The following is a 26,869-nucleotide window of genomic DNA, read 5'->3' on the forward strand; positions in this document are numbered from 1 at the left end:
ACATGAGATGTCACATAGTATTACGGTTTATTGATATTTCTCTTCACTTATAAGTGAGATGTTTTAGGTTCGATTTTTGCCAAAGGTGAATTTGAACCACATTATTGCTAGCCCATGAGGAGGTTTAACCCACTCTCTCACCTCCTTAATGTAGATAATATTGTTTGTTAAAATTAAAGACGTGAGAAGCGCATGGTCATCTTTATGTTGGTTGATTACCTTTTGGTATTTGTTGAGTTATCCAAGTATTTGAATATTTTTTTTTCATAATTTTACATATACTTTTTCATTCTTCGTTGTAATGAGGTATTTAAGAGAAAATAAGATACAAGACTAACTAAAAATAGAAAAACAAATCAATCATAATTGAACAAGAAAATATAAATCCACTAGATAAAAAAAAATCTAGATATTATTCCCTCATAAAGACTTAGGAGATAATTTAGGACATAAAGTATAATACTATGTAAGTGATCAATCTCAAAATACTTTTTTATTTCCTAATCATCAACATCCTTATTGAGACAATTTCATCGTAAAAATCATCATGAGACTCTCAATAATCAGCGGATAGAAGAACATCACTGGCAGCCGACGCTATCATATTGTCGCACATACTCAATAGTAAACGGAACGTCCACGTGGCAAAATCCGAACAAGGAGATCACCAATGATCAGTGGTCCAAAAGCACCGGAACCTGTTAACCCGATCCCCAATTCCCACTAGTCAAACTCGTCCACTTGCCTCCCTACCCCACACTTAATAAAAACCCCACGTTCCTTGTATAAATATCCCTCGCTGCCCGCTGTCCATCTGGGCAGCCTTCCCCGCTCTTCCGTGGCCACTCACAGTCGCACTTCCGCGTACACTCCCCGCTGCCCGAAAATCCCGGTCCAGCGCTCACACATTCTCCTCTTTCAATTTCAACGGCTTCTTCAACAGCTTCTTTTCCACAGACAAAAATGGAAATAAAAATAATTCAATAAATCGAAAATTAAAAAAAAAAAAAATTTGTGATCCTATAAATTGATCTGAAGTGGCACTCAGTAGTAAGAAAGCGTCGGTTTTGTTCGTTTGTTTGGGTTCGCATAATGTGGAAGGCAGCGCGATTCGCCGCCTCGCGGTTGAGCAGCCGGTCGACGAGGCGGTTCTCGACGGCGATTCCCGCCCCCTGTATCGTTCACAAGCGCGGCGCCGATATTCTCCACGATCCATGGTTTAACAAGGTTGGTTCGATTCACCGTTTTTTATTTGTAAACTTTCTGCACTGTGATTTGAGTTGAATAATTTTTATTTAAAAAAAAAGGAACAGTCTTTGTGATGATATTATATAGTGAAGGTGGAGTTTTTCGTGTCGGTTCGAAGAAATTTGAGTTCTGGAAATGATGTAGAAGTTGAATGGATTGAAAGGATGCTTTTTGTTTCAATTGGTGAAGTGGAGGGTGCTCAAAATTTGCTGAATTTTGTTGAACTGTAGAATTTGATGAATTTTTTTGTTTTCTATATTGTTTAATTCTCTGTTCTTGGTGTTTTGGTGTTTTGCCAAGAGCAGGACACTGGATTTCCGTTGACTGAAAGAGATCGATTAGGACTTCGCGGTCTCCTCCCACCTCGTGTCATATCATTCGAGCAGCAATATGCTCGTTTCAGTGAGTTTTTTTTTTTAACATATTCTCTCCAAGTAGAACATATTTGTACCTTGTTTGACTGTGAAACTTATGTTCTAGCCCTTGAGGAGATGTTTTTGTGAGTTCTTTATTATTGGCGTTGAGGCGTTATTTATGTAATGACATTACCATGTGGCATAATTTGTAGTGGAGTCCTATCGTTCCCTAGAGAAAAATACTAAGGGCCAGCCAGAGGGTGTTGTGGCCTTGGCTAAATGGAGGATCTTAAATAGACTGCATGACAGGAACGAGACCTTGTACTACCGTGTAAGTTTGGTTTTGAATGTCCAGCTTGTTGATATGAACAACTTTGTGTAATCTATCATCGTCTGATGTGGTTTTGGATTACTCTCATTTTCAGGTCCTTATTGACAACATCCAAGATTTTGCTCCCATAATTTACACTCCTACAGTAGGATTAGTATGTCAAAATTATTCTGGTTTATTTAGACGTCCCCGTGGAATGTATTTCAGTGCAAAGGATAAAGGGGAGATGATGTCTATGATCTACAACTGGCCAGCACATCAGGTAAATGCTACCATCTTTTATTTTTCTCCCTTATAAATTCTGATGACCTCCCATGATCTATAATTTTAACTCCTTAATCTTGTTGGTCTGTTAGAGGACCCAATACACACTCACACAAACTCTCTCGTGCTGTCCAAATGCAGCATATCTTGATGCTTCTCTGTTGGGATTGTCCTTGATTTTGAAGATTTCCTATGTTTCTAAGTCCAGTTTGTAGTTGGTCTTCATTTTCCACTCTATATTACAGGTAGACATGATTGTCCTCACAGATGGCAGTCGTATCCTTGGCCTAGGGGACCTTGGAGTTCAGGGAATTGGAATTCCAATTGGAAAACTTGATATGTATGTTGCTGCAGCTGGTATTAATCCACAAAGAGTATGCTCTTTCTCTCTCTCTCTTAGAGTCTACATCTTATGTTTCTACTAATATTCACGTTACAGTTTTCTTGGTTAATAAATTATTCTGGTAGATCATATATCGGTTCACCTATATACCTCCTCTATGACAGATACTACCGGTTATGCTAGATGTTGGTACTAACAACCAAAAGCTACTTGAAGACCGTCTTTGTAAGTAATATACTGATATCTGAATTCAAGATCTTCTGTTAATAGCGTGATTCTTTCTTCCTTTGTTTTAAAATATTTTGATATTGTATTTCCTGATTATTATATTCAACCAAACACAACTCTTGCTATAGTGTTTCAAAACATTTAAGTCCTTGAGGGAAAATTGTAATGATAGCAACTTTTTACTTTTTCTCAAGCCTGACTTTACCTTATTAAAAGTTATACTCTGAAAATATGAATCATAAAAATTATGTAGTTTGACTAGTTCATGTTAAAGTTTATCAATATTTATTTAAATTTTTAATATTTAATGCATTTCTGTTAATAATATTATTGTTATATATATTTTCCGAATTTATTCCTGGCTTATTTTCCATCTTTACACTGGAGGACCGGACTTAATGCTTCAAAGTTTTATAGTTTACATCATGAGGATACCTTTTCTCATGATTTTAATTTGATAGATTTAGGACTTCGACAACCTAGGTTGGAAGGAGAAGAGTACATATCAATTGTTGATGAATTCATGGAAGCTGTTCATACACGTTGGCCCAAGGCCATTGTGCAGGTCTATTTTTGAGGTGTATGAACTTTTTATTTCAGTTGGGTTTCTATTTCTTTAGTAACTTGATTGTTTTTACTTTCATCAGTTTGAGGATTTTCAAATGAAGTGGGCTTTTGAAACACTGCAACGCTATCGTAAAAGGTTTTGCACGTTCAATGATGACATACAGGTAATTACATATTGTGGTGGCTTTCTGTCTTTTATGGATTTGAGAGGTATATGCAGTGGAATACAGATTTCTGCTGACCTAAAAAGTACCTCTGATGGTAGCACTTCCATGTCTTGTAGGGAACTGCCGGTGTTGCACTTGCAGGACTATTAGGAACTGTAAGAGTGCAAGGTCGACCATTGAGTGACTTTGCTAAACAAAAGATAGTTGTTGTGGGAGCCGGAAGGTACTTGACACGGCTCGCTCACTCTGAATGATCCATATATAGGCTATTCACTGGTTGCCTGTGCATGTTCTTGGCTCTCTGTTCATCCTTTTAATCCACTGTTCTTTTGCTTTTCAGTGCGGGACTTGGAGTTCTTAACATGGCTGTACAGGCTGTTGCAAGAATGTCAGGGAACGGTGAAGCTGCTGCAAAAAATAATTTTTTCCTGATTGATAAAGATGTATGGCTCTATGTTTTTGCTTTAAGATTAACCACCATTATGTTAAACAGATTACATACGTGTGCAGCAAATTTATTATATGACAACTTTATGGCTTTGTCAACTATTTACTATAGTTACACACACATTTTTGTCGATATTGCTACCCTCCTGGTATAAAGAAAAGTGACATAGAATCAGCTGTGTTCTTGAAACTATTTTGCCCTCTGAATGTATTTGAAGTCTAAGTTTATCTGAGGAATCACTAAGAAAAGTTGTTTGGCTGCAGGGTCTAGTTACAAAAGAGAGAAATAATCTTGACCCCATGGCTGCACCCTTTGCTAAAGAACCGGGAGCAATTGATGGACTTAGGGAGGGAGCTAGTCTACTTGAAGTGGTAAATCTCAAGGACTTCATTGTACCCTCTATTACAGAAAGCGAAAAGATTTCGATATAAGAGAGTCGGATCACCTTGCTTAGCTTATATATCATAATTATACACTTTAATTGTCTAGAGCTCAATTTCATGCAGGTTAAGAAGGTCAAGCCACATGTGCTTCTTGGTTTGTCTGGAGTTGGTGGTGTTTTCAATCATGAGGTGGATACTTTCTCAATAACATTTGGTTATATTTAGGGAACTTTAACGAAAAGCACCCGGTACTGTTCACTTTAACGAAAAACCACATTTTTACACTAAAAGGTCAATCCTGGTACTATTCACTTTACCCTTTATTTTGTCCTTATAATTAAAACTCAAAGTTTTCAAGCCTTTTTCATTAGTTTTTCTTGTATTTTATAATCATCTCTTAAAATAGATCAGTTTACTAAAGATGATTTGATTCTGTTAATGTTTGTTGTTTTGAGACCATCCGGCCTTGCACTAATTGGTATGTTGTTAAACAATTCTTTGGAATAGTAGAATCCAAGAGAGATAAGCTTGTGCATGTACATGCCGTAGATTTCCAAGTTTCTTCCCTCGAAATCAGACTTTAATTTTCAGTGTTACTGATTCAGACTAAGATTTATCATTTGATGACTCAGTACTTTTTATTCTAATCATGATATAGATACATGATGGTTTATATTACATAACATTTGAAAAATTCATTGCTCTACTCTTTGTTTATGGAAAATGTTGTGGTTTCATTTCTTGTAATTTAGTTTCTTACAGGTATTGCTTGACATTCATTTAGGTACTTAAAGCAATGCAAGAATCAGATTCAACTAAACCTGCCATTTTTGCTATGTCAAATCCAACCATGAATGGTTTGTTCCTCTGCACCTCATCAAACCTCACAATTACCTTATGGCACCTAGCTTTGTGGCTGACTCTTTTTCCCCTTTAAAATTGGAACAGCTGAATGCACTGCTGAAGATGCTTTTAAGCATGCTGGTGAAAGCATCGTCTTTGGAAGTGGAAGCCCCCTTGATAATGTTGACCTTGGTATTTTCCTTGTTAGAAATGTCCTTATTGTACCGCAACTTCTGAATATTTGTTTTTCTTCTACCTGAGTATTTTGACCATTAACTGTTCTAATTATGTTGGCAGGCAACGGAAAAGTAGGCCATGTAAATCAAGCAAATAACATGTATCTGTTTCCAGGGTTAGTTTCCTATATCATATGATTTGAACTAACTATGCTTATACTTCAAGATACTAATATGGTATTTTGGTTGCCTTCAATTCAGGATTGGTTTAGGAGCACTTCTCTCAGGAGCTCGTATTATATCAGATGGCATGTTACAAGCAGCTTCTGAATGGTAATAACTTGGCTACTTCCTAGCTCGAACCTAAACGTGGCATGTTACAAGCAGCTTCTGTACTCTCTTTTCATCCATGTTTACAATGTTCCATCAGACTGAGTCCAAGATCACATAAAACGGTGGTCTTGAAGATTTATGAACATGGCCTCGTAACAGTCTTTAGGAAGTAATTCTTTACCGGTTAAAGAAATTAAAATGCATTTGGTTGTCTGCACCTGAATAGCTGGAATTATTAGTTCTACTAGCCAAGCGATATGGAACTCCACGGCCAGTTATATTGTATACATAGGATTCTGGTTATAAGACTTCTTCCGTTCTCATTGCATCTTGCACCTAATTATATCCCGTAGGCTGTAACGTGGTAGGGTATATGTCAATTTGGGGGTGGTTTGTAATGTTTTATTCCCAATCTCTAATTTGCATGCATTCAGGAAACTCGTTACTGTGCCGTGAATTAAAAGCAATATGATACCTCACATTACAAACTGATTAAGTGTCGCTGCAATAAGAAATGTTAAACGAGAACATCATTTGAGCTTGATTTTGCAATTAATTTCTGACACATTGATTCTGTCCAGCCTCGCTTCATACATAACAGATGTAGATATCCAGAAGGGCATCTTGTACCCATCTATTGATTGGTAATATTTCTCACCTTATTTACGCATTTCGTTTTATTATTATAGCATGTCAAACAGGATGGGAAATTGGTCTGACTTCATATCAAACATTGTGCAGTATCCGGAATATAACCGCGGAGGTTGGAGCTGCTGTCCTGCGGGCAGCTGTTGCAGAAGAACTGGCAGAGGGACACTGTGAAGTTGGGCCCAAAGAGCTCATGAACATGTGCAAAGTAAGAACTGATCTTCTATCATATACAAAATTCAAACGATCTTTTACAAACAGTTGCACAAGGAAAGTGAGTAGATTTAGAAAGCAAACTCGAAAATGTTACACAATTTTAACATAAAGAAAAGAGGACAAATTAGGTGGAAACACACACATCCGGATAATGCTACTCTAATAAGAATCTAATAGAACAACCATAACCGAGTACCTTAGCATGTAGGGTCCCAAACCCTCATTGCCTTCAGTATATCTTGATTAGAACGAACTCTGTCGAGCCCCTGCTCACGACTTTAAAAAATTAAATTTTCTTTGTTGAAATCAAAGGAATGTCGGAATCATAGAACTCAGGAGCTGGCAATCTAGATGGAAAATTTAATGCCTAGTACATATTCATACAAGCTCTTGTTATTACCGAGGCTGATTTCAAATGCAAGTTCTAAAGTCTCTTGAATCTATTTTGTTTTTATCTTTTCCGCGCAGGAGGAGACTGTGGAGTATGTGAGTCGCAGTATGTGGTTCCCGGTTTACAGCCCTCTAGTTCACGAAAAATGAGGCTTTGTGCTGTACCACGCTCGATACGTTGCGGTCAGAGGCTATATTTTTTGTAGCTCAGGCAGGCATCGGTAGTTCTGCAGTCAAGCAACTTATTCTTGTTCTGTCTTTGTAAATTCATAATTTAGAAGCTCGGAGAATTAGTAGACAGTGAAGGGAACAGAAATAAAGCACTCCTTTTACTAAACTGATAAGAACATAGAAATTACAAACCAATCTGTTTGAACGTATGCAGTGATTTGTGTGATCAAAAAATATTAGAGCAGTGTGTGTTTTTGTTTCCAAACATCTTTTGACATGCCACGTCAACTTACTATTCAAACATCTTCGGTTCTCGAGTGGGTGAAGATTTTCGTACAAAAGTAAATTGATTGGAATGTATCCTGGATTCTTTAATTTCACTGACCTATGAATAAATGGGTCGGGCCACCATGGTATCAAGTAGGGTTGGTTCGGTTTGGTAAACGAACCGATTACTGAAAACCAAGGTATAAAATATCGATAATATCGGAAATATCGGTAGTAAAAAAACACGGAAATTTCGATGGAAATATCGGGATATTATCAATATCGATAAAAATTGAATAAAAACTACGGAAATTGTAAGAAAAACTTGGAAATTTTTATTGAAACTTTGCAGGATGTTTATTTAGTCAATTATCTATTAGTTTATCACAAAAAATTGGAAGGAAATACATTGCATGATAGATATAATTGATTTAAGTTGATTATATAACGAGTTGGCAAACATTGTAAGTGTAGAAAATATGTAGTAATTAATGAAAGAAGTTTAAACACACCATAACCATTTATATATAATGAATTAGTACAATATTTTACACTTTATACATTACATGGTAAAATACATGAGTGACTTAGTAAGGTCTAAAATATCGATGATATCGGAAATATTGGTAGTCCAAAAAAATATCGGTAGTTCAAAAACACGGAAATTTCGATGGAAATATCGGGATAATATGGATATTTTAGACCATGTTGAAAACCCAGCCTCAAATATTGGAGTAAGAGAAAAAAACTCTCAAACCGAAAAAATCAGTAATTCCTTATTTTTTCCTTATTTTTTCAGGTTTGGGAAACTGAAATTCCTTTGCGCAATTTGAAAATCATCCTCCAGTTTGAAAATCAAAACCATAAATTCTGAAAGAGCAGGAGCGAGTTAGAGAGAGAGAGAGAGAGAGAGAGAGAGAGAGAGAGAGAGAGAGAGAGAGAGAGAGAGAGATTGATGGTAGAATCATGAGAATTAGTTATGTTATAGTAGTGATTATCTTAATCGCAATTCAGCTATTAAATAAGTATTTTAATTAAGTTGTTAAATGATTAGTTATGCCAGCTAGCTTAGGGTGTTTGGGGAACAATATATGAAGCCAATTGGGAAAGAAAATGGACAACGGTTATATTAAAAAAGAAATATATTACAAAAATATATATCTCTCTCTCTATCTTCTCCTTCCTTGCTATTCTGCCATTGCTGTTGCTACTTGCAGGTTGAGTTAGGAAACATGAGAATTGGTGCATATCATTTTATATCAATTGGTATCATCCTTCTTGATCCTCGATTCCCTCTTGTATGCCCCATCACGCTCCGACGACTCGATTAACCACCATGGATGCCCGTCTCACTACTGTTGAAGAAACTCTGGCGGACCTTCCCAACTTCCTTCGAACGTCCATCGCCACTGCAAATGTTGAGGTCTCGGCCAAACTCTCCGCTGATTTCGAGGCTAAGTTAGCTTTTTTCCTTTGAACAACTTTGGCATGTACAATTCTTTCTAGGGGGTGTCGGATCTTCCAATCCAGCCGATCGTCACCGATTTTCATTTGGAGACTTCTCGCCCACCTCGTCGCGATTAGTTTGACACCGGAGGCGGAGCTCTAAGGCCTCCATGGCAATAACGGGAAGATTTTCCCTAATTTTCCGATGGCGACCATCCTCTCACTTGGATCTATAAGGCTGACCAATACTTTGCTTGTTACAACACTCCAGATCCTCAGAAGGTCCTTACAGCCTCCTTTTACTTGGAAAACGAAGCGATGTAGTGGTTCAAATGGCGCAATTACATCCTTATGAGGAATTTACCAATGCACTCTGTAAGGAGTTTGGGCCCTCCGAGTTCGAGGATTGTACTGAGGCACTCTTCAAATTGCGCCAAATAGGTACACTTAAAGATTATGTGACTGAATTTCGTAAGCTTGCTAATTGTGCTTTAGATGTTGGTCATATGCTCCTCAAGAGCTGCTTCCTTAGAGGTTTAAAATGGGAATTGATTTATGATGTCAAGTTGTTAAGGCATGTAACGGTCCATGATGCCATATCTATAGCTATTCAAGGTGATGCTAAGCTTACGGGTTTTCAATCCTAGAACCCTATATGCAGCTAAAATAACTCTACTACCCATATTGCCTCCTCGGCCTAGAACCATTATGTTACCATATCGCAAGCTTACTCCTGAGGAAGTTCAGCGCAAGAAAGAAAAAAAGGAATGTTGGTTTTGCATTGAGAAGTGGGTAAGGGGGCATAAGTGCGTCCATAAACAGTTACTTTTGTTAGATGCGAGTGATGAGGGAGACTTCTGTGAAGAGTCTGATGAAGTAGTACATGCTGAATTACAAGGAATGACACTAAGTGAATGTGCATTTTATGGGGTGCATGCCACACAGTCCTTACAAACTATGAAGGTTTTTAGCATTGCCAACCACCACTCTGTGAGAATCTTCTTAGACTCGGGAATTACACACAATTTCATTGATTCTAGGCTTATTAAGACATTGGGGTGGTCCTTGAAAACAACCAAACCTTTTGAAGTGATGATTGCCGATTGAGGGAAAATCAAAAGCCAAGGGTAATGTAGGCGCATACCATTGGATGTGGGAGGATATCATTGTCACACTAATTTATTTGCATTCCCATTGGGGCTTGTGACTTGGTATTGGGAGTGCAATGGTTGTCCACAGTGAGTCCTGTACTCTGGGATTTCTAGTTGCTCACAATAGAGTTCTAAGTGGGCAAAGACGAGTTTAAATTGTCCCATAGTACACCACCACAACTTGCAGTGCAAGAAATGTCATTCCACCAACTTGACAGGGAGTTCTATCAATCCAATTTGGGGGTATTATTGTACTCCTTGGAATCTAATTCAAGGGATACTAGTACACTTAGGCCTCCTTTATTAGGCATTCTTAGTGGAGACTAGCTTAGCTGGGACAGCAATCCCACGTTTGGCGTAAGACGGGACTGACATAAATGATGCTATGTCCGACTCGTGTTGACTAAACGCCTCACTAAGTTGCGTTAGCTAATCCGGAGTGAATGCTTGGTATTAGCTAGGACCATCCTTGCTTACAACTTCATGCTTTCGCATAGAGCAGCATTTGTTGTAGTCCTCTGCTGTTGACTTCAACATCACTGACTCCTTTATGATCTTTTGTAGAACCAGGTCAGACTGAAAGTTGCTTACACCCTAGATCTGAAAGCCATCAACCATCAACTTTTTTCTGTCTCATTACTAACTCTGAAACCCATTGATTAAATACTGCAGAATGACGAAAATGTTCTATCTTATGTTCTATGGCAAGAAATTTTATGGGATGACTTTGGGTTTGATTAGTTTCTAGGTTCTCTCCCATTTGTTCCATGGTAATCAAATATTTTCATGGGTTTTGCTTCCCGAAGAAGAAGAACGACTTTGAGAAAGAAACAATGGTCTTGCTTAATGGACATGATTTTGTATCTCTCTACAAGGAAGAAGGGCTGATGACTAGTGTTAATTTATTTATTTTCCTTACTTTTTAGTTTTTCTAAGGACAAAAGTAAATTAATAAATGGTCAAACAATATTTTTTAGAATTAACTAGATGTTTAGACTATCGAAATAACTACAAAATAATAATTTAATAATAAATAAAATGAACATTTTATTGTCCTGTTTCTTAGTTTGGTGCTGCACCAAACGCTTCATAATTCTTATCCAACTTAGTCCAAGCCAAGCTAATCCATCTTAGTCCAAGCCAAGCTAATCCATCTTAGTCCCTACAGCTAGTCTAGTACAAGACAGTCCGATGCAACAAACGCACCCTTAGTTCTCAGCAAATGGAGGAGTTACAAGCAGTTCTAAAGTAATTTAAGACATTGTTTCAATTACCTTCACAGTTGCCTCCACATAGGGCATATGATCACAAAATTCCACTTATCCCAGGTACTAAGCCCCCAAGTATTAAACCTATCATTATGGACCTGCACAAAAAAGATGAGATTAAGAAGGCAGTGTAAGAACTTCTCAATTCAGGGTTCATCAGGCCTAGTCATAGCCCATTCTCCTTTCTAGTGATGTTGGTAAAGAAGAACGAAGGAACATGGAGATTATGCATAGATTATAGAGAATTGAACATCCTTACAATCAAGGACAAGTATCCTATTCCATTGATTGATGATCTTCTTGATGAATTATATGGGGCTAAGTATTTTTCTAAGCTTGATCTCAGGTTCAGTTACCATTAAATTAGGATGCGCGAGGATGACATTGAAAAAATAGCTTTTAGAACTTATGAAGGGCACTATAAGTTCCTTGTAATGCCTTTTGGCTTCACTAATGCCCCTGCAACATTTAAAATCTCATGAATGACATCTTCAAGCCTTATCTGAGAAATTTTATCCTTGTGTTCTTTGATGACATTTTAATTTATAGTCACTATTGGGAGGAGCATCTAGTTCATCTGTAGAAAACAATGAAGTTGTTACAAAAGCACCAACTGTTTCTCAAGAAACAGAAATGTTCCTTTAGGTAGCACCAAGTAGAGTACCTGGGCCACATAGTCTCCAATGAGGGGTTTTCTGTAGATCCTGCCAAAATTCAAGCTATAGTGGATTGGGCTACCCTTAAGAATGTGAAGGATTTGAGGGAATTTCTAGGTTTAACTGGTTATTACATAAAGTTTGTACTTGGTTATGGCAAAATTTGCCAACCATTGTACGAACTCACTGGTAATGAAGGGTTTATTTGGACACAAGCAACCGAGGTAGCTTTCCAGCAATTAAAACAAACCATGACTTCACCCCAACTACTAGCTTTACCCAACTTTGCAGAACCTTTCATTGTAGAATGTGATGCTTATAGTTTAGGCATTGGAGCAGTTTTGCAGCAAGGAGGAAGACCTATTACTTTTGCAAGTCAAACTCTAGGCCCAAGATACTAGGCTTTATCAACTTATGAAGGGGAACTGATTGCAATTGTGTATGCAGTTAAAAAATGGCAAAATTATCTCCAAGGGCGCCATTTCATTATTAAAATAGACCACAACAGCTTGAAATATTTCTTGAGCCAAAGAACAAATACCCCATTTCAACAAAATTGGGTATCCAAGCTGCTGGGGTTTGATTATGAAGTGCAATATAGACATGGCAAGGAGAACATTGTGGCAAATGCTCTTTCTATAGCACCAGGTTCTAAGCTTCTTTCCGAGCTACCTTTGGAAAATAAGGGAAAGGTTCTAGCTATCACCTATCCATATTTTGGTTGGTTGACATGATACTTGGGTTAAAGTGAAGAAGCAAGAAATAGAAGCACAAGATCAAGCTCCGGGAACTAATGTTGTTGCCTCTAAGTACCACATTGACAATGGCTTTTTGAAATACAAGGGTAGAATTGTCCTAGGTGTTGATTCTATTTGGAGGAAAAAAATGTTTGAGGAGCACCACTCCACACCCATGACAGGTCATGAAGGGGTGTTGAAGACTTACCAAAGATTGAAAATAGGCTTCTATTGGATTGGAATGAAGAGAGACCTAAAAGCTTGGGTAGTTGAATGCAGGATTTGTCAATAGAATAAGTATGAGACTATCTCACCACCTAGGTTAATGCAGCCTCTTCAAATACCTCGGTAAGCATGGACGGATATAAGTATGGATTTCATTTATGGCTTGCCCTCTTGCAAAGGGAAATATGTGATTTTAGTGGTGGTGGATAGGCTATTGAAGTATGCATATTTTACAGCCTTGGGACATCCATACACTGCTAGCATGGTAGCCCAAGAACTTGTGGAAAACATTTTTAAACTGCATGGCATTCCATTGACCATTGTAAGTGACAGGGATACTATTTTCCTTAGTGCCTTTTGGAGAGAGTTTTTTAAACTACAAGGATCAAAATTATGCATAAGTTCGGGGTACCACCCCCAAATTGATGGCCAGACAGAGGTGGTTAATAGGTGTTTAGAAACCTATCTAAGATGCTGTACAAGTTGTAAACCCAAGAAGTGGCTCCAATGGCTTCATTGGGCTGAATGGAGTTATAACACTTCCTTTCACACCGCCTTTAAGTTCACTCCGTTTGATTGTCTATGACTTCCTTCCTCCACACATTGCCTTTTATGAACGTGGTTTTGCTAAATTAAAGAGCGTGAAACAAGACCTGATTGCTAGATACAGAATGTTGAAGATGCTTAAAACTAACTTGGTCATTGCTCAAAACAAGATGAAAGTGAAAGTAGATAAGCATAGGAGTGAGAGAACTTTTAATGTGGGAGATTTGGCCTACCTGAAGCTTATCCCTTATCAATTGCAGTCACTTGCAACTCATGCCTATCACAAGCTTCACCCTAAGTTCTATTGCCCATTTGAAGTGCTTTAGAAAATTGGTAATGTGGCCGACAAGTTGAAGTTACCTTAGACTTCCAAGATACACCCAGTCTTCCATGTCAGTTGCTTGAAGAAACATTTAGGTCCTGATGTTAATCCTGTGCCACTATTACCATTGGTTACTAATGATGGTCTACAAGCTCAAAAGCCTGAAGTAGTGCTACAAAGAAGGGTTTACAAGAAGAACAATGCATGGGGTTCAATTGCTTATCCACTAGAAGAACAAAAATGTTGAAGAATCGACATGGGAAGACTGATGAGTTTACTGCAAGATTTTCAGACTTCAAGTTCTAATTGCAACCTTGAGGACAAGGTTTAATTGAAGAGTGGGGCAATGTTATAGCTATGATTATCTTAATCGCAGTTTAGCTATTAAATAAGTATTTTAATTAAGTTGTTAAATGCTTAGTTATGCCAGCTGGCGAGTGTTTGGGGAACAATATATGTAGCCAATTGTGAAATAAAATGGACAACTGTTATATTAAGAAAGAAATATATTACAAATACCTCTCTCTCTCTAGCTTCTCCTTACTTGTATTTTGCCATTGCTATCGCTACTTGCAGGTTGAGTTAGGAAACCTGAGAATTGGTGCATATCAAGTTGAGAATTGATGGAGCTCTACCTCGACGGCTAAAATGAAAGTGGTTTTTGGCGAGCTGTGGGCTGATGAAGAGAGAGTTGGTCGACTACTACCTTATAGAGGAATGAGTGGTGGAGGGTTGAGAAGGAGAGAGAGTTTGTGCAAGCTGAAGATGGAAGATGAATTTTGTGGGACTAGGCGATGAATTTGACGGTGCGATGTCGCCGAAGAAGATGAATTTTGGAGGTGTGGTGTGACCGAAGAAGAACAAGAGAGAGATAGAGGGTTAGAGTCACGAGAGAGGGTCGGAGTCGTCAAGGAGAGGGATTGGGAGTTTGGGAGGATTCTGAGTGAGAGAGTGAGTTTTATGTTTTATGAACGGTTGAGATCTAATCTCAACTTTCGAAGACTAGAATTATTTAAAATTTTATTTTATATAATTATAATTAAAAAATATAGACATATAATTATATTTTGTTCAGTTCGGTATTACTGAACATACATCACTGTGGTCTCGATCCCGTACCAAAATTTCAAGAATTGTTCGCTTTTGGCAACCGAATGGTTCTGGATTCTTGGGTTTGGTTTTCACAAGTCAGGTTTGAGTTTTTGTTTTTTTTGCTTTTTTTTTAGCCCTAGTATGTACCACATAGTGATATAGGTTCTAAGAAAGATTTAACTGTTGCAAAGATCTATTAGATCCTTACATGCAAGATCGAATTGTTGGATTTTTTTGAATCACATACCATGGAAGAGAAAATGGTAAAGTTTGATAAAATCTTTGAAGGTTCATATTTCATGTGGAGGATGTTCAGATAAAGGTTTGAACAATGAATCACGGACCAGAGGTGTAAACCATAATATTTGACATTTCCATTACAGTTACCATTTGGATGAGGACTTAAAGTGCCAAGGAATATTTACAGTCATTTGTTAAAAATATATTATAAGAATATTACCAACCAATGAATTAACGAAGTGCTAAAAAACTACGACCTAAACATTGAAAATGCATTATAAAGACACCACCAAACAAAAGGAATTTGTTATCCAAGACGTTGATCTAATTTTTGTAATACATTTCTAACAAATTTAGCCTTATTTGTATGAAACTTTTATCCAAACATAGGGTAACGTTTGAGTTGAGCCATCTAAATGACAAAAGAGGGTCCGATAACGAGTTAGAGTTATGATAGGTCCATAATTCCCTCTAATGTAAAGAAAATTACATTAAGAGATAATATGCAAATAACAAAGAGACATTGTTACTAAATACATATTTTTGAGGTATTTATCAGGTATGCAGTTGTGATAGGTCCATAATTCCACAACAGTTTCTTACTTTGTATTTTGTTTGGTGTTTGTTTCTAAATTTGTAGTTTCGGTGAATATTTTTTAGGTTTGCTGTTGTGACCAGAGTAAACAAAGGAATATGATTAGAAGTTGTCAAGCAGTTGGCATCAGATGGAATCACAGTGGTCTGAACTTCTACCTCTTCGTCAACTCGAGAACAAATCATTAGGCAAAACTGAAACTGATCCGCACAGAATATTTGAGCAACATCACAGACATAGCCAATATTTCGTCCAAATTTAATCGAAAGTCGGACAAACATTGCATTACACCTGTTTCCTTCGTCATTACTCGGAAATTTCCAACATTTTGAAAATTTTGCCAATATTTTAATCCTTGTCTACTACAATGTAGTGATGACAATTGTGTCAAAGAAAACCCCAATTGATTTTCATACATGTTAGGGTCTATTTTACAGAAGGGAGAGAGAAAGCACAACAAAGAGGAATGGAGAAGAGCTCGAGGAATTATGTTTATTCCTCATGCCTAGTGCCTTTAGTTAAGTAAAGTGGAAAAGGCTTCTTGCCTTGCAAGTAATACAATCATAAAGGGATCATTATCTAGAATCCTATATGCAAGCTACTAGTGATTCACACATTTGCTATAATTAATATAATCTAGTATCCTATATGCATTTATTTGTAATAAATTAGATAAGATTTCTTGCTTTGAAAGTAATACAATCATAAAGGAATAGAATCTTCTAGTATCTTAAATACAATATACTAGTGATTTACACAATCACACATGTTAAAATTAAGGGTAAAAAACTGTTTACTACCCTCATGTTTTGTGGTTTTCAACATTTAGTACATCAAGTTTTTTTCGTCTTCATACCTAAAGTGTAAATTTTGGGACAGTCTCATACATCCGTTAGTCATACTGTTAAATCTGCCGTTAATTGTGATGTGGCGCCATGACTGGACGCCACGTGTCATCCACGTTTTTTTCTTTTTTTTTCTTTTTTTTTTCTTTTCTTCTTTCTTCTTTCTTCTTCTTCCTTCTTCTTCTTCCTTCTTCTGCAATTTTTTTTTTCTTCCTCCTCCTTCCTTCCTCCTTCTCCTTCTTCCTTCTTCTTCCTTCTCCTTCTTCTTCTTCTTCTTCTTCCTCTGAATCTGGGGAAGTTTTGTATTTTTTTTTCTTCCTCCTTCTTTTCCTTCTTCCTTCCCTTTCTTCTCCTTCTTCCTTCTTCTTCTTCTTCTTCCTCGAATCAGGGGAAGATGAAGGTTTTTTTTTTTTTTTGAGGAAGATGAAGAAGAAGGAAGAAGGAAGAAGGAGAAGAAGGGGAAGGAAGAAGGAGAAGAAGAAGGAGGAAGAAGGAGGAAGAAAAAGAAGGAAGAAAAAAAAAGTTACAGTTGGAGGAAGAAGAAGAAGAAGGAAGAAGAAGGAGGAATAAGGAGGAAGAAGAAGAAAGAAGAAAAAAGAAGAAAAAAACCTTCATCTTCCCCAAATTTGGAGGAAGAAGAAGGAAGAAGAAGAAGAAGAAGAAGGGGAAGGAAGAAGGAGGAAGGAAGAACAAGAAGAAGGAGAAGAAGGAGGAAGAAAAAAAAAACCTTCATCTTCCCCAGATTCAGAGGAAGAAGAAGAAGAAGAAGAAGGAAGAAGGAGAAGAAGGGGAAGGAAGAAGGAGGAAAGAAGAAGGAGAATGAGGAAGAAAAAAAAAAGTTGCAGTCGGAGGAAGAAGAAGAAGAAGAAGAAAGAGGAAAAAGAAGAAAGAAGAAAAAAAAAAAAAAATCCCCAGATTCGGAGGAAGAAAAAGATGAAGGAGAAGGAGAAGGAGAAGGAGGAAGAAAAAAAAAAGTTGCAGAAGAAGGACGAAGAAGAAAGAAGAAAAGAAAAAAAAAGAAAAGAAAAGAAAAAACGTGGATGACACGTGGCGCCCAGTCATGGCGTCACGTCACAATTAACGGCAGATTTAACAGTTTGACTAACGGATGTATGAGACTGTCCCAAAATTTACACTTTAGGTATGAATCTGAGAAGAAAAAAACTTGATATACTAAATGTTGAAAACCACAAAACATGAGGGTAGTAAACAGTCTTTTACCCTAAAATTAATATCACAACTATACACTATTTTTCTTTGCTGTTCAATTTTGTTTATTATGTCCCCTAGATTGAATAAAACAAATGGCTTCTATTTGATTTTCATACACTAATTTTCTTCTCTACTAATTTTTGTTTATTATGCCCCATAGATTGAACAAATCAAATGAGCATTTTTTTTTAAAGAAGTATGAAATTCCATTTATTGAAGAAAAGGCATTAATATACATATTCATAAAGATTTAAGTTCCAAAAGGGTACTTGCAAACTAGATCTAAAAAATTATAATGTTGCATGCTTCAAGCAATCGCTAAAAGCCAAGCTCATTGGGGGAACCACAAGATTACAGAAATTAATAAAACCGTTTTAAGTCTTTGTATTACATGGAGATCATATGAGAACAAAAACTCTCAAATCATATTAAGACAAAGAGTACAATGCACATGGGTCTAGTCGCATCACGTAATCATCAACCAAGATCCCAGAACACCAAATGAAGTAGATTCACCAAAGAAAACAACTTAAACCTTCACACATAGATATGAAAAAGGTTTTGCAAACTGAAATGAAATTAAAATGAAAGAACTCTCCTACAGAGACAAATTAAACAAACTCTCACAAAGAGAGTAATTAAAACCAGCAAACTACAAGTGAGTTCCCGAAAGTTATTAAACATAATCTATTTTGAATGTGACTCGCAATGTGTTCCAGTTTACGGTCCTCTTGTTCATAAAAAAAATGAGGCATCGGTGCTCCACCACACGCGATAGCGGCGATACGTCGTGGTCAAATGCTATATTTTTTGCAACTCAGACATTAGAGGTTTGTTAGGTATCCTATTTGAAAGTTTTTATCATTTCTCAAAACATTTCTTAAGAATTTTTCTTGAAAGCAATTTTCTTTAAAACTCAAAAATTTATTTGGTATGCGATTTAAAAATTTTAAATCTTACAACTTAAATTGGACAAAGAGATCCAAAAAGAAGAGGTCAAAGGAGAAAGAGGAGAGGGAAGAAAAGAAAGTAAGACATGATTGGAGGAAAGAAAAAGAAGAGACAGGATCGGAGGAGATAGAGAGGAAGACGAGTGAGAGAAAGAACCGAGAGAATGATGAGAGCGGATTGAAGAAGAGACGAAAAAGGTACAAAAAAGAAAGAGAAGGGGGAGATAGAAAGAAGAAAAGAGACAGATAGATTTGAAGTAAGAGGAGATGAGGGAGAGAAAAGAAATGAGTGAGTTTAAGTTTAAACACTCTCAAAACTCACTTCTTGTTTTTAGAGAATAGACTATATTTTTGAGTTAGTCTTGAGTTTAGTTTTTAAAAATAGTCATACCAAACAAGTTTTAAGACACAAAACCTGAAAATTGTTTTTGAGTTTAAAAAGCTGGATTCAAGTAGAGTACCAAATAGGCTATAATAGTTTTGTAGTCTAGCAACCTATTTATTTTTGGTTTACCCTTGTAATTTACAAGCTGAAAGAATTAAAAGACATTGAATGCAACATAAATAAGAGAAAACTTTCAATGTATTGAGAACACGACTTGATGTACCAGTTGTGTTTTCCGTACATTGAAAAACCTGTCCAGAAAGAAGGCCTTCTACTTACTAAATTCATAATTTCAGTGTCTATGTTTCCAAACATCTTTTGGCATGCTACATCTACTTAAAATTCAAACATATTTTTTTTTGGAGTGGTTGAAGATTTTCATAGAACAATAACCGATTGAATTTTATTCTCGATGATTCAATTCCATGGACCTATGAATAAAGTTAAATTTAAAAAATAATTTAGTTCAAAATCTCTAGTTATATTAATTCTACAAGTAACATTGAAAACGAAACCAATCTTAACCCCGTACTAAACAACTAAACATGTTCTTAACGCCTCGATAAGTAATATTGAGAGAAAAAATCCAACTACAGGATCTCATGCGTTGGAGAATTTTTTTAATCTGTCCGAAATATGAGTCGGTAAGTGGAGGAACCGGTCTTGAGATTTTAGAGACCCTGTGTAAAACTCAAATAGAGGCCCTCACATGGTCTAGAATTTTTGTTGCTATATTTTCTTTTATATTTCATTGTGTATAAATTGATATAGTGCAAAATAAAATAAATAAAAATGAAGCATGATGTGGTGGCTATGTACTTATGTGCTTCCCCTATGTTTTTGGGTTCAAAACTCCTTAGTTTTTAGTACAAAAAGCATGGTGTGGTGGCTATGTAGCAAACATATTACTGTACGAATATTGTAATAGGACCATTCTTGCTTTTATTATCACTAGAGTTCATCTCAAGAAAAAATTATGTATTAAACAAATCACAGATTATGATATAAGTAGCATGCTTATGATGAATTGTCGGTTTTTTAGTGCATTTTTGCTCACCTCCTAAAGTAAGGATGTTTCTCACCCCGCCCTAGTTGATTGTTGTTAGATTTGTCAAAATTTCGAATTCGTGTCTTAAATCAATTAAACCAAATTAACATAACGGTAATCAATGGGGGACTTTAGGGGTGTGACGTTTAAACAATGACAAAATAAACGATTAAATGATATCGTATAAAAAAATGGGGGGCTTTTAAAGATTATATCTTCAATCTTTTAAGAATTCTAATTTATTATGATATTCCTAATTATACATTTATTAGCAAAAGTGATCTTTTATAATGAAAGAAATTAACTGCTTATATTTAAAACAAGAAGAAAAAAAAATAGTGTAGCAAGAAAAAGATTTTTCTTTTGGTAAAAGTGTAGCATGAAAAGAGTCTAGCTAAAAAGGCCCAGAATGGTTACCCCCAAATAAAACTCATAATTAAAAGATAGGGTAAAAGACTGTTTACTATCCTCATATTTTGTGGTTTTCAACATTTAGTACATCAAGTTTTTTTCGTCTCAGATTCATACCTAAAGTATAAATTTTTGGACAGTCTCATACATCCGTTAGTCAAACTGTTAAATCTGCCGTTAATTGTGACGTGGCACCATGATTGGGCGTCACATGTCATCCACGTTTTTTTTTCTTTTTTTCTTTCTTCTTCTTCCTTCTTCTGCAATTTTTTTTTCTTCCTCCTCCTTCTTCCTTCCCCTTCTTCTCCTTCTTCCTTCTTCCTTCTCCTTCTCCTTCTTCTTCTTCTTCCTCCGAATCTGGGGAATTTTTTTTTTCTTCTTTCTTCTTCTTCTTCTTCATCTGACTGCAACTTCTTCTTCTTCTTTTTTTCTTTTTTCTTTTTTCTTTTTTCTTCTTCCTTCTTCATTCTCCTTCTTCCTCTTTCTTCTTCTTCTCCTTCCTCCGACTGCAACTTATTTTTTTATTTTTTTATTTTTTCTTCCTCCTTCTCCTTCTTCCTTCCCCTTCTTCTCCTTCTTCCTTCTTCCTTCTTCTTCTTCATCCTCCGAATTTGGGGAAGATGAAGGTTTTTTTTTTTTTCTTCCTCCTTCTCTTTCTTATCCTTCTTCCTTCCCCTTCTTCTTCTTCTTCTTCCTTCTTCTTCTTCTTCCTCTGAATCTGGGGAAGATGAAGGTTTTTTTTTTCTTCTTCTTTCTCCTTCCTTCTTTCTTCTTCTTCCTCCTCCTTCTTCCTTCTTCTTCCTTCTTCTTCCTTCTTCTTCTTCTTCTTCTTCTTCCTCCGACTGCAACTTTTTTTTTTCTTCCTCCTTCTTCCTTCCCATTCTTCTCTTTCTTCCTTCTTCCTTCTTCTTCATCTTCCTCAAAAAAAAAAAAAAAAAACCTTCATCTTCCCCAGATTCGAGGAAGAAGAAGAAGGAAGAAGAAAGAAGAAGGAGAAGAAGGGGAAGGAAGAAGGAAAAGAAGGAGGAAGAAAAAAAAAAGAAGAAGTTGCAGTCGAAGGAAGAAGAAGAAGAAGAAAGAGGAAGAAGGAGGAAGAAGAAGAAAGAAGAAAAAAAAAATTCCCAAGATTCGGAGGAAGAAGAAGAAGAATGAGAAGGAAAAGGAAGAAGAAGTAAGAAGGAGAAGAAGGGGAAGGAAGAAGGAGGAAGGAAGAAGGAGGAGGAAGAAAAAAAAAATTGCAGAAGGAAGAAGAAGAAGGTAGAAGAAAAAAAAAACATGGATGACACGTGGCGCCCAGTCACAATTAACGACAGATTTAACAGTTTTACTAACGGATGTACGAGACTGTCCCAAAATTTATACTTAAAGTATAAATCTGAGACGAAAAAAACTTGATGTACTAAATGTTGAAAACCACAAAATATGAGGGTTGTAAATAGTTTTTTACCCTAAAAGATATGTGAAGGTAAAGGTAGACCTGGCATTCGTGTCGTGTTTTTCGTATTCATGTCGTTTTCGTGTTATACTCGATATCTTAACGAGTCGTGTCGTGTAACACCCGTTAAAATAAATGGGTAAAATGACTCGACCTGAAATCTATCCGATAATATTAACATGTAATATGATCTGACCCTTTACCCGTTAAGGAAAATATATTTTAAACCAATAAATAATCAAATGAAAAACATAATACTAAATAAGTATATACATACCATATTGTCACATTCAAAACATAAAAACGCAATTTTCTTTTAGGTATATATTTATATACCCAAAATAAGAGCATAATAAAAAAAAAACATTAGAGCATTAGAACATTGGAACCTTGCACATTTTCTTTAATAGTTTTTTAATTAATGTAGAAGTGTAAAACATATAGGAAAAATATATAAACGCTCGTAATGACAAGCTTTACAACTTTCGTGGAGAGCTTAAATTCGAAATAAAATGGGGTGTGTGGATAGCACACCCCTATATTTTAAATCAATAAATAATCAAATGAAAAACATAATACTAAATAAGTATATACATACCATATTGTCACAGTCAAAACATAAAATCATATTTTTCTTTCAAGTATATTTTCACTTACTTAAAGTCTTTAATAGTTTTTTAATTAATGTAGAAGTGTAAAAAAAATATAGAAAAAAAATATATAAACATTCGTAATGACAAGCTTTACAATTTTCATGAAAAGCTTAACTTCGAAATTTGTCACTATAATCATATAAATCATAGATCAAAATTTAACCGTTGATTGTTGTTTACATTTACGCTTCATTTTTCTGATCAAATTTTGTTTTTTTTGGATTTTCTTTTTTGAAAACATGATCTATTAGAGGATGAAGGAAGATGAACGGTTTGGATCGTTGATATTATATTCAGAGTTTTACGGTTAGTGAAAATGTTGCTTGATGTTTATAAAGTTTCTACAAACTATATGACACCGACTCATATTTCAATTTACCGTAAATATCGAAACGTGATATCAAAGATCTGAACTGTTCATCTTCTTATATCCGCCAGATGATCATGTTTTCAAAAAAGAAAATTTTAAAAATGAAATTCAGTATGAAGAATAAAGCGTAAATGACAATCGACGATTAAATATAAATTTAAGGTTTATGGATTATAGTGTTAGATTTCGAAGCCATTTTTTACACTTCTACAATAATTATTATTAATTTTATTAATTTTTCCCTTAAATAAAAAACATTATTCATGAGGGTTTGGAGGATTTTAAAAATCTAAATGATAATGTAAATGTAACCATTATCTACTCGTGGATGAATAATGATGAATCACGAGTGTTTATATATTCTTTTACATTTTTCATACTTGTATGTCTTCTTAGTTCTTGCCTATACAAATACTATACTAGTTTATTTTAATTTTGGACAACAACATGTTAAGTAAAATGTATCCTAGTAATGATAACAAGGAACTCTCATAATAAAAATAAATAATGACTAAAACTTTTTTTTTTAAAATTTATATAGAATAATAACACAAAACTATATATTTAATATAGAATATATTGTATATATTCATACGACTGTTGTATTTATAATAAATCTTTTAGTAATTAAACTTTAAAATTATCAAAATAATTTTGTTCTTAATAGATCGAAACGGGTTACCCACGTGTTACTCGCGTGTATACCCGTTAAGAATCTGTTATTAATGGGTTCTTAACGGGTCACCTGATAATGATCCGATTAGTTATCGTGTTGATCTGAAACCAATTATTTTCATGTCGTATCAGAAACTACTAGGTCTAAGTAGGGGTTGAACCCGTGCTATGTAACTAGAAAAACTAGCATCTGCCAACTCCGCTATGGGAATTTTGTTAATTATGTTTACGTTTTTATTTTTAATATATGTATCTACCATATAGGTTATTAAAATTTCCGCGCCCCATAAAAACGGGGCCCTGTGCGGTTGCATACCTCGCACACCCTCAGGGCCGGTCCTGATGTACCGGCTTATGTTTCAAGCACATAAAAAAATTTCTTCATGCATCGAGAATCAAATTGATTGGATATTTTGGAATATGTATTTACAAATAGTCAACACTAAAATTCCAATTGTCTTTGCTGATGGTTGATTAACACGAATGAGGATCCTCTATAGATAATCTTTGTAAGGATTTCGAAGATATGTAAATTGTGTCTATTCATTATATATTGTATGATAAAAGAAAATTTTAAAAATTTTATTTAAAATTGAACATAAATAGTATCTGATGAAAATTAGCCGTATAATGTACAATAAACAAATGTGATTCATGATTTATCGGGAAAGAATCCGAAAAGGAACCCCTCATTCGACTTACACCACAAAAATTTTGGATAACGTGGGCAATTGCATCACCCAAGGTTCTTTTCGTTGTGCAAAGAAAAGTCCACTTTCTGCTAGATACAATACTTCGGTAGTTGCCAACGAACAATTTTCTTCTACTGTACAATAAACAAATATGATTCATGATTTATCGGGAAAGAATCCGAAAAGGAACCCCTCATTCGACTTACACCACAAAAATTTTGGATAACGTGGGCAATTGCATCACCCAAGGTTCTTTTCGTTGTGCAAAGAAAAGTCCACTTTCTGCTATATACAATACTTCAGTAGTTGGAAGATGCCAACGAACAATTTTCTTCTAATTTTTATCTGAACATACAAAACAAAACTCAAACACTCTATATAAGCACGCAAACGATTATCTAACTACCTACTGATCAACCCGATCGATATCGAATCATTATCAATGGCAGAAGCAACAAAGCGGTGGCCACTCGATAACAATTTCTCGCTCTTTGTTTTTGTTTCTTATTTTGTTGTTGTGAATTTGTTGTGAATTTGGTGTTTGTTATGCGTGTGAATTTTTCAGGTATGCAGTTGTGACAGGGGCAAACAAAGGAATAGGATTAGGGATTGTCAAGCAGTTGGCATCAGACGGAATAACAGTGGTCTTAACAGCTAGAGATGAGAGGAGGGGTCTTGAAGCTGTTGAGAAACTCAAACAGTCCGGCTTGGCAGGTGAAGTGGTTTTTCATCAACTTGATGTGGCTAACCCTTCAACCATTGCTCCTCTCGCGGAGTTCATTAAAACCCAGTTCGGGAAACTCGATATCTTGGTACGATCATAGCTCATTTCTTAAAAAGTTTTTGTCTTTGAACACTTGGGCTTTTGGGCGTAGCCAAGTTTTTAGATTAGATTAATTAGAATATCGTTTGAATCAAATTAAGTTTCTCTAACTCATTAATTAGATTAGTCGCTGGACTTTAGGGTTTTGCAGTGTAGCATACTCCTTAGGCCTCAAAGCTGGCTCTATAAATGGCATTGGATTTTGAGTTGGTTATAAAGAACATCTAAGGATCTACCCAAACTGACCCTTTAATTTCCATTTTCTAGAATTTCTTACTTTTCAATAGTTTGAGTTGCTGAAGTAAAACAAATATTGAAAGATTTGTGCTCTGCACAGGTGAACAATGCAGGGGTTGGTGGATCCATTCTGGATGGTGATGCTTTTAAAGCTGCATTAGCTTCTGGTTGGGTAAGTGTTTGACATAATTCTTCTCACAAGGCCACCTTTTGTGGCTAGAATTGCACTGGATAACATACTAGCCATTTTACTAGCAAATTAAATGATTATGTGTAATATTATTCTGGACAATATTTTCACTGTGATAGATTGATGACTGATGTTTGGGGCGTGTGTGATGCAGAAAGAAACAATTGATTGGGATAAAGTGATGACTGAAAATTATGAGTTAGCAAAAGAATGCGTGCAAATAAACTATTACGGTGCTAAACGAACAACCGAAGCGCTTATTCCACTCCTCCAGTTATCCGAATCACCAAGAATTGTTAACGTTTCATCCTCCATGGGCATGTTAAACAGAATACCTAGTGACAGGGTTAAAGGAGTTTTCAGTGATGTCGAGAACCTAACAGAAGAGCGAATAGACGAGATGCTGACTCAGTTTCTAGAAGACTACAAGGAGGGTTCACTTGAGAGCAAGGGCTGGCCTTCTCATATGTCTAGCTATATACTCTCAAAGGCAGCAATGAATGCATATACACGTGTTCTAGCCAGGAAGTACCCCGATTTTCGTATCAATTGTGTCTGCCCTGGATTTGTCAAAACAGATATAAACTCCAATTCCGGCGTCTTGCCTGTCGAAGAAGGTGCAGCAAGGGTTGTGAAGTTAGCATTCCTGCCCAATGATGGCCCCTCTGGCTCCTTCTTTTCTCAGAATGAAGTGACAGATTTTTGATTGAAGAAGATTTTATATTATAATGCAAATGTTGCCAATGTATGTCCTTTATTTGGGTAGCAGCTTGAACTTGTTAAGTATACTTGGAACAATCTATATTTGTAACAAAGTACCTTCTGTATAATGTTTTATTTCCTACTTGGAATATATATTCAATCAGTTGTGCAACATTGATGTTTTTTATTTTTTATTTTTTTCCTACTTGGAATACATTTTCAGTCTGACGTGCAACCATTTCCATCTCACATTGCAATATGATTGAATTTCAGAATTTTCATTTAGTCTCACTCTACTCATATAGTACCAAAATCTTATCCCACTAAATGAGGTAGACTTATGAATTCTAGAATAATACCACTGTTCGGTTTTGCACCAAGTCTTGGATTAGCTCCAAGAACTCTATTTTTTCTTGAAGTCTTTGTCCACATCTTCCTAGGTCATCCTCTACTTCTTTTCTCTGAGCTTGTCTCATAATTGCATTTTTTAACTGAAACATGTGTAGGTTTCGTTCCAAAACACCTTAACCGATTTTTTCTAATCTTATCTTCAATTGCGACCCCTCCTACTACTTACCTTAGAT

At 35.9% G+C, this 26,869-nt stretch overlaps 2 protein-coding genes across 3 annotated transcripts; both read left to right on the forward strand.

The window, feature by feature from the left end:
- Positions 1-806: 806 nt before the first annotated feature.
- LOC126629316 (NAD-dependent malic enzyme 59 kDa isoform, mitochondrial-like) lies at positions 807-7,356 on the forward strand. Of its 2 annotated transcripts, XM_050299331.1 has the most exons (19): positions 808-1,227; positions 1,554-1,650; positions 1,817-1,935; positions 2,030-2,197; positions 2,445-2,573; positions 2,707-2,767; positions 3,232-3,335; positions 3,418-3,501; positions 3,621-3,727; positions 3,845-3,947; positions 4,216-4,323; positions 4,459-4,524; positions 5,120-5,192; positions 5,284-5,370; positions 5,476-5,530; positions 5,616-5,687; positions 6,269-6,331; positions 6,429-6,543; positions 7,020-7,356. In XM_050299331.1, exons 1-19 carry the CDS (start codon positions 1,093-1,095, stop codon positions 7,089-7,091), a joined length of 1,818 nt encoding a protein of 605 aa, XP_050155288.1. In that variant the 5' UTR covers positions 808-1,092; the 3' UTR covers positions 7,092-7,356. The 2 variants fall into 2 exon arrangements, with proteins under 2 accessions (XP_050155287.1, XP_050155288.1); XM_050299330.1 differs by having other exon boundaries at positions 807-1,227; positions 6,429-7,073.
- A 17,197-nt stretch (positions 7,357-24,553) lies between these two features.
- On the forward strand, positions 24,554-26,457 carry LOC126630436 ((+)-neomenthol dehydrogenase-like). Its single transcript, XM_050300570.1, has 4 exons — positions 24,554-24,795; positions 24,899-25,145; positions 25,494-25,565; positions 25,738-26,457. Exons 1-4 carry the CDS (start codon positions 24,776-24,778, stop codon positions 26,287-26,289), a joined length of 891 nt encoding a protein of 296 aa, XP_050156527.1. The 5' UTR covers positions 24,554-24,775; the 3' UTR covers positions 26,290-26,457.
- Positions 26,458-26,869: the final 412 nt, after the last annotated feature.

Source organism: Malus sylvestris, chromosome 7 (genome assembly GCF_916048215.2).
Source record: "Malus sylvestris chromosome 7, drMalSylv7.2, whole genome shotgun sequence".
Classification (NCBI taxonomy): Eukaryota; Viridiplantae; Streptophyta; class Magnoliopsida; order Rosales; family Rosaceae; genus Malus; species Malus sylvestris.

What these genes read in the sequence shown, in the direction of transcription:
- LOC126630436 (XM_050300570.1), top strand. Translation starts at nt 24,776, where the DNA reads ATGGCAGAAGCAACAAAGCG. An exon ending in TCGGGAAACTCGATATCTTG is followed by an intron (nt 25,146 to 25,493) that starts GTACGATCATAG and finishes TGCTCTGCACAG; the next exon opens with GTGAACAATGCAGGGGTTGG. An exon ending in CTGCATTAGCTTCTGGTTGG is followed by an intron (nt 25,566 to 25,737) that starts GTAAGTGTTTGA and finishes TGTGTGATGCAG; the next exon opens with AAAGAAACAATTGATTGGGA.
- LOC126629316 (XM_050299330.1), top strand. Translation starts at nt 1,093, where the DNA reads ATGTGGAAGGCAGCGCGATTCGCCGCCTCGCGGTTGAGCAGCCGGTCG. An exon ending in GTTGTTGTGGGAGCCGGAAG is followed by an intron (nt 3,728 to 3,844) that starts GTACTTGACACG and finishes TTTGCTTTTCAG; the next exon opens with TGCGGGACTTGGAGTTCTTA. An exon ending in GAGCTAGTCTACTTGAAGTG is followed by an intron (nt 4,324 to 4,458) that starts GTAAATCTCAAG and finishes AATTTCATGCAG; the next exon opens with GTTAAGAAGGTCAAGCCACA.